Here is a 12,253-nt window from a genome sequence, read left to right as displayed (position 1 = left end):
CTAAAATTATACCTCCCACTCTCTTTCCCCTGAAATCCAGATTTTTATATCAACTTTGTATTTCACATCTCTCCTCAAATGTGCAGTAGAACCCATCACACTTACCATGTCCGAAGCTCAACCCCTGGTCCTTACCTCTCCCACCCTTCCCACAGCCTGTGCCTCCTTTGTGTTTCCTACACATATGAAATGGTACCACCCGCCACCCAACTCCCGGGAAAACAATTGGAGTTATCCTTGACTCCTTTCTTTCTCTGTCGCGTCATACTTAGCCCGTAAGCAAGTCCTTTTGTCTCAGCCTTTAAAATATTTCTTTAAGTTATTCGCTGCCAACATCCTAAGCTGAAATCACCATCACCCATCAGCTGATTCTGGACCCCTGCAGTAGCTTCCTTCTCCCACTCTTCCCCTGCCAGAGTCTAACACGATGTGAAGTGATTAATCCTTTTCAAATATAAATCCAATCATACCACCATCCTGCTCAAACCCCTCTGGCTTCTTCCTGTTCAATAAACAAACAAAAAATCCAAAATTCTTACTCTCTTTGGAAGACTCTAGAACCTGGTCTCTACCTGTCTCTCCACCTCAAATCCAACTTTTTTCCCCTTAACCTGACGAGCTTGGGCTCTTTGGCTTCCTTGCCTGGAACACCAAGTTCGCTTCTGCCTCTGACCACTTGTGCTTGCTGCTCCCTCTGCTTGGGCTCTTCTCCCAGATATTTGCCTGGTTTGTTCCTTCCTTTCATTCCAATCTTTGCTCAAGTGCCACCTCCTCCGGGAGCCTTCTGACACCCCCATTACCCTCCTGACACTGCCATTACCCTCCTGACACCGCCATTACCCACCTAGTTACGTTAACCCTTATTCTCTGCCTTTTTTTTTTTTTTATGACCTGATATCGTATTGTTGTTGTGTGCCATCGAGTCAATTCCGACTCATGGTGACCCTATATAGAAGAGTAGAACTGCCCCATAGGGTTTCCTGGGCTGTAGTGTTTACAGGAGCAGATTGCTAGGTCTTTTCTCCCTGGAGCAGCTGGTAGGTTGGAACCACTTACCTTTTGGTTAGCAGTAGAGCGCTTAACCCCTGTGCCATGAGGGCTCCTTGATATTATATATTTTATTTTTGTTTAAAAGTTCATGATCTGTATCCCCCATTAGAGTGCAAGTATCACCAGGACGTTATCTTGTTTATTACTGAATCTTTGAGAGTGCCTAATATTTAATGCTTATTTCTTGAGTAACTGAATAATTAAATGGATAATACTTCTAGAGGCTGCAGTAAAAGCCCTAGGACCGGGCTTATTGATGGGGAAGTAACACGTTTTGCCTTTCTGCAGTTTTTGCCATCATTATTATCAGACTTTCTGAGATTTGAAGAATAAGACAAATGGAACATTTTCCCAGTAATACCTTATTTTGTCATTATCTGTACCGTAGCACTGACCTGTCCTGCCCATGTTCTAAGGCAGTCATTAATTTCTGTGCATATTTAATTTACTTACTTTATGATACTTAAAAAAAAAAATTGTGTATATAAAAAATGAAGCATATTCAAATGTCATAAAAACCTACCCAATAGGAGTTGTCAACCTCATCGCCCAGGAGATGACTATATACGTAGCAAAGTATAGCTTGAGAAGGTGATGATACCAACTTTTACTGTCAGTACGTTACTATGTATTCATCATTTTATTTGCTTTACTGTATCCCTACGACAGACAAAAATATATGTCGTACTTGTATCATGTGAGCTAACTCCTGATAAAAAATGCCAATCAAAACTGAGTGAATTTCATCTTACTTTCAAGAATTTGCCCCCTTTTCTAGTCTTTCATGAGAGTACTATTGACCTTCTTCAGCCTCTGATGCTTTTTTGCATCTTTTTAGTTTGATGCTTCTGTTTTTAGCCAAAGACCAACGACATTCAGGCAAATTAATTTATCTTAGTTGAATGCAATAAAAAAGCAGAGCCACTGGAATAATTAAAATGGAATTTAGTTCATTAGATTTTTAGCCCACCATATTTCTTAAAGGATATGAGTTGACTTAAAAAGTTTGCATACAATATGTTCTAAAAATAAGATGAGCTGGTGTGGGGAGGGGAATATATTTGGAGAATTCAGTTAGAACTCTGTTAGCCTGGCAGTGCTTTTTAATGCTTGAGTGTGTCAGCTATTTGATGAGACATGCTTTATTGCTTTTCTACTTACATCTGCATAACCACTTTTGAGCAGAAAAACCGCATGATTTTAAACTCGATTATTAAAATCTTTTAAGTGAGTTGTTACTGAGTTTTGACGTTGACCAATTTTTCTTGAACACAAGTATTAATTAAAAAGAACATTGAGAAATTCCGAGGGATATTCACAGAGCATGTTGTTTTTTCTCTAGGAAATGATGCAACATCAATTGTCAACTGTCTTCATATTTTGGGTCAGACTTTGGATGCAAGGTAACGTGGTTACAGTTTTCTCTAAGCCAATGAATATAGTCTTGATACATAAGAGTGTTAAGAAGAACCTAATGTCTCGCTTTTATTCTTTGGAAGTGTAATAAAGACTTCAGTGTAGGTGAAAAAAACATCTTTTGTAAGTTATTAATAAAATGGCAGCTTATTATTTTTCTGATGATATATAAAGGAGCCCTGGTGGCTCAGTGGTTAAGCACGTGGCTACTAACGGAAAGGTTGGCAGTTCAAACCCACCAGCTGTTTTGAAGGAGGAAGATGAGGCAGTTTGCTTCCAAAAAGATCATAGCCTTAGAAACGCTGTGGGACAGATCTACTCCATCCTGCAGGGTTGCTATGAGTGGGAATTGACTCCATGGCACTGGTTTTGTTTTTTTTTTTAATGTAGATTGCTACTGAAATTTCAAGTAATTTCTGCAGCAGCTGGGAGCACAACTAGGGTTGAATTATCATGTGAGGGAAAAATGGGAAACTGATGACTGTGGGGTCTTATTAGCTTCCAGTCACAGTACTGGCTCCACATTTGTAATATCATTTAACTTTATAGGAAACATGAGGGTTTTATTCCTATTTTACATATGAGTAAAGTGGAGTTTAAGATTACACAGTAAGCATGGAAGTAGACTAATTCCCGAGGCTGTGAACTTTCCACGTTGCCGTACTATCAAAATGACCATAGATCCAACATGTTGACCTACTACAAAATCAGTTTACTTAGTGTGATTGATTCAGCTTTTAAGCCATACAGTTAATGCATACAACGTGCAGGGTAAATCTAAATAAAAGTTCCTAAATGTCTCCTGCAAAGAATATTTCATGATACTCTTTGATTTTCTATTCTTGTGTTTATAATTTTATTTGAGATGCTTCCTATAGTAAATGAAGAAAAGAGACGCCATTATACATCTTCATCTCCTGCTAGAGTAACATTAGGGTATCATTTCTGTATAAAGTTCAGCCTTTAGAGGCTTACTTAGATCAGACTTGATTGCTACCCCTTAGAGTGTAAAATATCTATGTTATATGATGACTTTGTTTAACTGGCATTTAATGTTTCTTTCATACCCTTTGCCTCAGGAAGCATTCTAGTCTTGTTGGATTTGGTATTAACTGGCTCAGAAGGTGTGTTCTGTTGGTTATTAACTATTCTCAAAATTTGAGTCCACTGATGGAAAACATGAAGCATTAGCACTACAGTTTGCTCTGAGGTTTTAAATAAGTTGACTATGAAGTCATTTGGAAAAGTCTGTGCTGTTCCAGAATAATATTGCTGCAGCCTCAAGTGTAGTTAGAAAGCAAATATTTTAGGCTAATGTAAAAATTTAGTTAATCCATCCACAGACGGTTGGATAAACCAGATGTGGCATACAATGGACTATTACTCAACCATAAAAAGAAATAAAACCCTGATCCATGCCACAGTATGGATAAACGTAGAAAACATTAGGTTGAGCAAAATAGGCTGGTTGCAAAAGGACGAATACTTGAAGACTCTGTATGACCTCACTTATGTTAAGTAAATACATAGAAAGCAAAGGTTATTAGTGGTTACCAGAGGTGGGATGGTGGGGGAAAAGGGAAGTTTTTGTTTAGGGGGCACTGAGTTTATGTTAATGGTAGTAGAATAATTTGGAAAAGGACCGTGATAAAGGTTGCACAACGTGAAGAATGTTATCAGCGTAACTGAATTGTACATGTGGGAATTGTTGAACTGGCAAAGGTTGTGTGTATTTTCACCACCATAAAAAATATTTAGGTGACTAGGTGGATGCTGTAATTGAGAAACACACATAAAGTAGAAAGATGTTTTTTATTTGTAGGATGGTATAACTCTTCTCCCATTTATGTCCTAGGACTGTGATGAAGACTGGCCTGGAGAGTGTTAAAAGTGCCCTTCGAGCATTTCTGGACAATGCAGCTGAGGACCTGGAGAAGACGATGGAAAACCTTAAGCAGGGCCAGTTCACACACACCCGAAACCAACCCAGAGGTGTCACTCAGATTATCAACTATACCACGGTGGCACTGCTGCCAATGCTCTCATCATTATTTGAACATATTGGCCAGCATCAGTTCGGAGAAGATCTAATATGTACGTAAATCTATTATATAACATTCATTTCCTATGTAGTATAATTAGAAATTGTAAAAGCCACACCTGAGTTATTCAAACAATGCTTATACATTAAAAAGCTTTTTTGCAAAAAATTATAGTTATAGAACCTGTTATAGAGATAAAAGATTATTGAATTCCATGAGTTCACAGAGGGGACCGCTAAGGTATACAAAATAACTTAAGCATTGTTGAAATACTAATTGCAGTTTTTACTCTTTTTTCGAATCTTATTTTACTCTATTTTCATCTTTTGCCATTTCTTTATCTTTTTTCATGTAAACTTTCTAATGCAGTCTGATCATATAAATGCAACTTGAAATGTTTTCAAGTAACTTCTAAGTCAATGCAGATTGTTTGCACAAGCTATACTATGACTATACTATACCATACCATACCATGCTGTACTATAGTATAACTGACTATGAAGGCTATTGAGAGCAAGCCTGGGTCTAAATAATTGGTCTGCTAGGATGATGCAAATATCTTCTGTTTACAGTTTTCATTGTATTCTCATGGGGGATTTAATCAGCTGTTCTTGGTTGGAATTATGTTGTTGTTGTTAGGTGCAGTCGAGTTGGTTCTAACTCAGAGCGACCCTATGTACAACAAAACTGAACATTGCCCAGTCCTGCGCCGTCCTCACAATCATTGTTATGCTTGAGCCCATTGTTGCAGCCACTGTATCAGTCCATCTTGTTGAGGGTCTTCCTCTTTGTTGCTTACCCTCTGCTCTGCCAAGCGTGATGTCCTTCTCCAGGGACTGGCCCCTCCTGATAATAGTACAGCCAGAATGCACATTAGAACGAGATGGCAAGACTTCATCTCACACACTTTGGACATTTTATCAGGAGGGACTGGAATTTTATAGTTGTTATAAATATCTACAAAATGCCCGAGATTACATGGAGGAAAAAAAAAATCACATGACCTGTCCTCCCTTCCTGCTGATATGAACATGAAAATTGATATGAGCCCTTGTTGAGCAGACGCCTGGTCTTCACTGCAGACTCTCATGTCGTCAGCTCCCAGGTGACAGGCAGCTCTGTATAAAAATAACTGCAGTATTCAGTGGATGTCCCAACTACTAGTTGCAATAAATTTAATTTAACCAATAGGAGCATTGCTCACAGCACATTGTGTACAGGAGAACAGTCCTGGAAGGCAAGGATTATTTCTCCCTTCATCTGTTGGTTTCTCCTCCAAGATATGATAACAGAGTTGGAATTAGAAATCTAAATGTGCCTTTGCTGATAATAGATAATTTCTAAGGTTTTGTTTTTCTAGCTTCAAAAACTGCCAGAGTGAATTATGTAATTAGAATAATATCCTTAGACTGTCAGACCATTTGAGAAATAACTAACACGCTACATCCTCTAATGCTCTTATTTGTGTTCGAGGATTAAAGATACAGTCCTTACGTACCTTTGGACAGGGAGTCAAAAACTATCTTTCCCCCCAGTCTTGTGTTTAGTTTTATTCTTGGAAGAAATCTTTTATTCTTATATGTAGAGAAAAATTACAAAGAAATTGTTTCTGAAAATGTTCTGAATAATCACAGGATATTCTTAAGGTTTTATACTCCTTAAAGAGAAGAATTTCATTTGAGAAGAAGTGTTTATATTTCATTTTACATATCTGTTTGTTCTTGTTTGTCTTTTTTCATGAGTTAAAATGTTAGTATGTCTTTAATCTAGAATCCTGTTATAAACTTTCTCGGGTCAATGTATAAATAAGAAGTGTTATTTATTTAAGCGAGACTGTCTTTTTCCTCAGTGGAAGACGTGCAGGTCTCCTGTTACAGAATCCTGACTAGCTTATACGCTTTGGGAACCAGCAAGAGCATCTATGTGGAGAGGTAAGATTTAAAAAGCTGTTCCAAGTCTTATAAATATTTACATCAGGAGTCTTCATTTTATAACTTTTTCCTTAGTTGGACACTAAATCCAGTTGACCTACCGAATTCCTCTGGAGTAATTAAGCAATCTTTTGGCTAAATAAGAATTGATGTAATACAGGACAGTCGAGTTATGCAGAAAAAGTCAAGCAATAATGGTAAATGCCATACTTAATAAAAAGTTTAAGCTTACACTATTTATAAGTCTTATGAATCAGCTAGTATAGTTTCCTTCATTTTTCAGTCCAAAATACCAAGGATGTACAAACATAGACAGTTATCACCGAAGCCAGTTGTATTTTTTCATGTTCTCAGGTTTCAAAGAGGGACTGATTAACAGTGTCAAATGATGTGGACATGCAAATTAAGATGTCATCATTGAATTTAAAATTAAGAGACCCTTTGCACCTGGAGTAAAAAATTGGAGGAGAGAAGAAAAGGAGGACATTTTCTAGAAAGGCTTGACTAAATAAAAAGACGTTCTGATGGAAAGACTTCATATTCAATAAATGTGAATGCTCTTCCAAATTAATCTATAATTTTAATAAAACTACAAAGAGAAAGTTGTATTTTAATGCACTTGACAAAATAATTTGAAAGGTCATTGCAAGGAATAAGCCCGTGAGACTAGCCAATAAAATGTTGAAGGAAAAAAGAGTAAGGAAAGGGCATTCATTTGGCTTACCAGATATTAAAATTTATAAACCTACAATAATTAAAAGGGTGTGACATTTGTGTAGAAATAGAAAAATACATCAGTGGAAAAGGATTATTGGGTTCACTCTGAATATTTTAAAATTTTTACCTGCTTTTTTATCTTGACTATATTTTAACATGATTTATAAAACATTTTACACTAAGGAAGTATTATAATTTATTCAAACATCACCTTATTTTTGGACAATTAGCTTGTTTTCTCTATTTCACTAACATAAACAGTGCTAAATCCTTGTTCATAAATTTCCTTGTATGTTTATGCTTATTTGCTCTAGTTATAATCTCAGAATTTGGAATTCTAGGCTAAAGGGTATGCACATATTAAAGGATTATAAGACATTTCTAACTACCTTTTTAGAAATTTGGAAGTTTTACCAGAGAATCTTCATTTATTCTCATTTCTGATTATTTTCTTTATTTACAGATGTCATAGCTAAAAATGGGAACTCATTTTTATTTTTAGGTGCATTTCTCTATTGGTTACTCTATTTTCATGTTTCCTTGGCCGTTTTTCTTTTTTTTTTAGTGACTTGTCTCTTTTCATCCTTTGTCTATTTTTCTATTTATGTGTTATCTCACTGTCTTGTAATAAACGATTTATTTAAAAAAAAACTACTCCCTTCTTGCCTGTTATTTCTCCAGTTTTTATGCATATTTTAAGTCTTTATAGTGCCCATGTAAAAACATTATATGCGTGTAGTATTTTCTGACTCATAAAGTTTGAATTTTTATATACTCACATTTATTAATCATGAATGTTTACCCACTTAATTTTGTGGTTTAAAAACTTTACGCTTTTATCAGATGAAATTTCAGATATTTTTCTCCTGTTTTTCATGCTGTCAATGGTTTAGATTTAACTTTTTAGTCCCTTTGTTCATTCAATAAATATTTATTAAATAGCGGCTGCTGGGGATACAGAAGTGAACAAGGTAAATCTCTAATCTCATAGAGCTTATATCTGTTGAGGGCAGTATAAATAAAAGAGGTAAACTGATAAAGGTGATCCTAACCTAACCTAACCCACTGCTGTCAAGTTGATTCTGGCTCATATTGACCCTGTAGGACAGAGTAGAAGTGCCCCATAGGGTTTCCAAGGAGCACCTGGTGGATTCAAACTGCCGACCTTTTGGTTAGTAGCTGTAGCTCTTGGGAACCAGAAGGGTATAACTTGTCCTATGGATATGCAAACGATATAAAGAATAACACAGGCTGGACTTTAAGGTAGTCAGGAGTGTATCTTTTAAAAACCAACTTTGTAAACTCTGAACTTTTTTCCATGCAACAGAGAAATCAGATGCAGATAGATTGTGTCTAATAGCTTCTCTTTTCAACGACATCATGTGCGTCGTCATCCAAGTGATGGTTGAGAAAGGAGATGTGAGAAGTTTGAGGAAAGTAGAGAATGAATGAAATGATCATGGCTGAAAAAAAGAAGGGAATTACTAGATGTGCATCTGAATTCTATATTTCTTTTTCGGTATAATATAGGATTTAAAATCAATATTTTTCATCACCCACCATTTGTAAAATAATCACTTATTAGATATTTCTCTCATCTACTGATTTAAAAAAATAAAATCTTTGCCATATACTAAATTAATATATCTACCAGGTTATGTTTCTAGAATTTCTATTCTGTTCTATAATTTTATGTTTTCAATCATTTGGTCAGTACCGCATTGCTTGCATTATTGTTGTTTTGTAACATAATTTAATATCTGAAAGTCTGAATCTTCCCCTCCCTTGTTGCTGATACCCCCTTGCCTGTGTATTTTTAGTGTTGAATTTTGGGATCATTTTGAGGGTTAATTTTATTAGTAGCAATATTATTGTTCCTCTTTTAGATAAAAACTGCCAATTTTAATATAACTTCTTTGGTTATTAACATAGAAAACTTAAAAAATAAATATTTCCCACTTCCAGGCAACGTTCTGCATTAGGAGAATGTCTGGCTGCCTTTGCTGGTGCCTTTCCGGTAGCATTTTTGGAAACCCATCTTGACAAACATAATGTTTACTCTATCTACAACACCAAGTCTTCACGAGAGAGAGCAGGTAACACAGAAGCATGTGCAGTATTGGAGAGACGGAGCTAAAATGTAATGGCATTTCTTGTCTTTCCCTACAGTGATTCTTAGTGGGCCGTTTCATTTTACTATCTCCAGTGCTATTTGTTCTTTAGTGCTATTATTCGTTGTTTTATTTTTGTGGAATGCTGTATACCAGTCCCCTAATATTTCTGAAGGAAAATTAGCTTAATTTCTTCTAAAATAATGAGCCACAGAAAAATTAACACTCCCAAGAAGAGCACACAATATTCAGTGGGTGCAGAAAAGATCAATCTGATTTCCAATTCAGTTGTCTCGTGTAACTAGTCAGCACAGCATTATTGTTAATTGCATTTATTCATTCATACTCTTCATTTTTCTTTGTTGACCAGATATATCTACTCTACTAGGAAGATTTTATTTCATGTGACTTTTTCTAATAGTTTGGTACAATTTTAATCTTTTAAAAAATTAAAATTTATAAATGTAAGACACAGTCAACAACTGTAATTTGTACCTGGTCCTAGCTCCTAGTATGTGTTTTCCTAAGATTTTGTGTCTATATGCACACTAGGTCTCTATCTATCCAACTAGCTAGCTGTCTATCTGTCTATATCTATTTACCTGTCTGTCATCTATCTGTCATCTGTCTATCTATCTAATCTATCTACCTACCTACCTACCTGTCTGTCTGTCTGTCTGTCTATCTATCTATCTATCTACCTACCTACCTACTTGCCTACCTACCTTCCTGCCTCCCTACCTATTTACCTATCTACTCATCTATTATGTTGCTTTTCATTTGGGAAAATCTACTTATTTGCTAGATAGATAGGCCTTTTTTTTTTTTTCTAACTGTCCCAGTCGAAAAACACTTTTAGAGCCCTTTCTCACAATTTCAATGATTGACCTTTCAGAAGCTATTAGAATTATCAACTAGATTTTGTACTGAGTTGGATAAACGAATACTTAATAAAGTAGAAACCTACTTTACTTCTAAACTCTTTAAGCAATCAAAGTGCAGTTCTTAGAGCCTGAATGTTACACAGCACCCTCCCATGTAATTTTTAGTTTGGTTTCCTTTAAGTATGATAAAGTATATTGTATTTTAGTTGGCTTCGAATAGCCTGAAAGAGTTTTCAGAACTTGAGCAAGGAATATTTGCTGTTCACAAATGCATAACTCTGTGAATGTTTTGTTTCTCTTTGTAAATCATTTCTGTATGGGAGCTGCTAGTTATACTAATTCTATAGTATAGAATTGTGTCAAACAAAGAATCTTCTAAAGACTTAAATAATGATTATGTAATTTGCCTATTTTATACTTGTAAGTTTCAGATATGGAGCCCTGGTGTAATTTTCAGATATGAAGCCCTGGTGGCGGAGTGGTTAAGCACTTGCCTGCTAACCAAAAGGTCGTTGGTTCAAACTCACTAGCCACTCCATGGGTGAAAGATGGCAGTCTGCTCCTGTAAGGATTAACAAAAACCAAAAACACCCAGTGCTGTCGAGTCGATTCCGACTCATAGCGACCCGTAAGGAGTATAGCCTAGGAAATCCTGTGGGGGCAGTTCTACTCTGTCCTACAGGGTCCCTATGAGTCAGCATCCACTCAACTGCACATAACAACAAGTTTCATATAACAGATGAAGTTGAAGAAAAATATGTTAAATATTTCTTAATGGTATTCTTCTATATAATGTTCAGAATATATTTATAAAGTAGTTAACAAAACATGCTTGAGTTCGAATTAGTAATCATCTGTGTAAACATTAAAAGATTTCTCATATTAAGACTTTTTGACTGGTTAATATTTTTGCTATGAATCAAAAATGAAGCAGATTTGTTATTTTTTTAGGGATAAAGAAATACACAAAGCAGATAATTTACCTGCTATGCTTCTATAACATGTTGTTTGCATAACAAAGTAAAGAGATGCAACGTAATGATTCTCATTTATTCATTTTCTAGGCAAGCATTCAACAAATATGTGTTAGTGGTGTGTAATGTGGTATGTAGAGGAGATACGATACAAAGATAAACAACACTTGATTATTCTCATCAGGGAATTTTCAGTTGCGTAGAGAGAAAGAAATTGACCAATAAATTTAATAGAATTAAGAATAAAAAAAGGACCACAAAAAAAAAAAAAAGTTTTAGCTGGGACACCTGGAGAGGCTTCCCAGAGTTGGTACAAATCTTGAAATTAACCAGTTGCTGTTGACTTCCACTCATGGTGACCCCACGTGTGCCAGAATAGAACTGTGATCTGTAGGATTTCAATGAACGATTTTTCAAAAGTAGATGACCAGGCCTTTTTCTGAGGCATGTCTGGGTGGACTCGAACTTCCCACCTTTTGGTTCACAGCAGAGCATGCTAACCATGTACAGCACCGAGGAATTCCTGTCTTAAAATTAAGAAGGCTGCAACTATGGTACATCAGGGAAAACTGCAAACACTTGGACGTGGTGGCTAGAGATAGCTTCCAGGGGAGAAAATGGTGAAAGGTCAGACGAGAGAAAGCATGAGGGAGTACATCGGGCGAGGAGTCAGTACTTCCCTGTTGGCAAAGAGGAACCTGTTATTGGATTTAAACATTTTTAAAAAAGCTACATGACAGCAATAAGTAAATGAATAGGTGTGAATCGCCAATCAGAAAAAAATATATATTGTCTTAATTCAGAAGAGATATGATTGAAGCAAGGCCCCTTGGATAGAGCATGTGGTGAAGTGGTTAAGAGAGATAACAGAGGTAGAATCATCTCACATGGGAGGTGAGGGAGCATCACAGCCTGGAATTTCTCCCAGATTTCTAGCTTGGGTGACCAAGTGGATAATGTTGTCTTCACCAAGATAGTACATGCTCAAGAAGTAGGCTGGAGTGGAAAGATAAAGTTCAAATTTAGATATGCTGTGTTTTAGTTGCTTTTGAGATATCCAGTATTAGACCACAAAATTTTAAGAAATATGGCTTTGAGAGTTATTGGCTTATAACAGAAGTCCTTAGG

The 12,253-nt window shown here is 36.1% G+C and overlaps 1 protein-coding gene across 6 annotated transcripts in view; it reads left to right on the top strand.

The window, feature by feature from the left end:
* The window catches only part of RYR2 (ryanodine receptor 2), a 750,192-nt gene that overhangs the window by 610,104 nt on the left and 127,835 nt on the right, over nucleotides 1–12,253 (top strand). For all 6 annotated transcript variants that reach the window (XM_049868553.1, XM_049868552.1, XM_049868551.1 and 3 more), the window contains 4 exons: nucleotides 2,393–2,453; nucleotides 4,322–4,560; nucleotides 6,358–6,439; nucleotides 9,122–9,252. In XM_049868553.1, the coding sequence (XP_049724510.1) occupies nucleotides 2,393–2,453; nucleotides 4,322–4,560; nucleotides 6,358–6,439; nucleotides 9,122–9,252 (513 nt within the window). The remainder of the gene's footprint in view (nucleotides 1–2,392; nucleotides 2,454–4,321; nucleotides 4,561–6,357; nucleotides 6,440–9,121; nucleotides 9,253–12,253) is intronic.

Source organism: Elephas maximus, chromosome 24 (assembly GCF_024166365.1).
Source record: "Elephas maximus indicus isolate mEleMax1 chromosome 24, mEleMax1 primary haplotype, whole genome shotgun sequence".
NCBI classification, from domain to species: domain Eukaryota; kingdom Metazoa; phylum Chordata; class Mammalia; order Proboscidea; family Elephantidae; genus Elephas; species Elephas maximus.
This window is presented reverse-complemented; position numbering and strand designations above follow the sequence as displayed.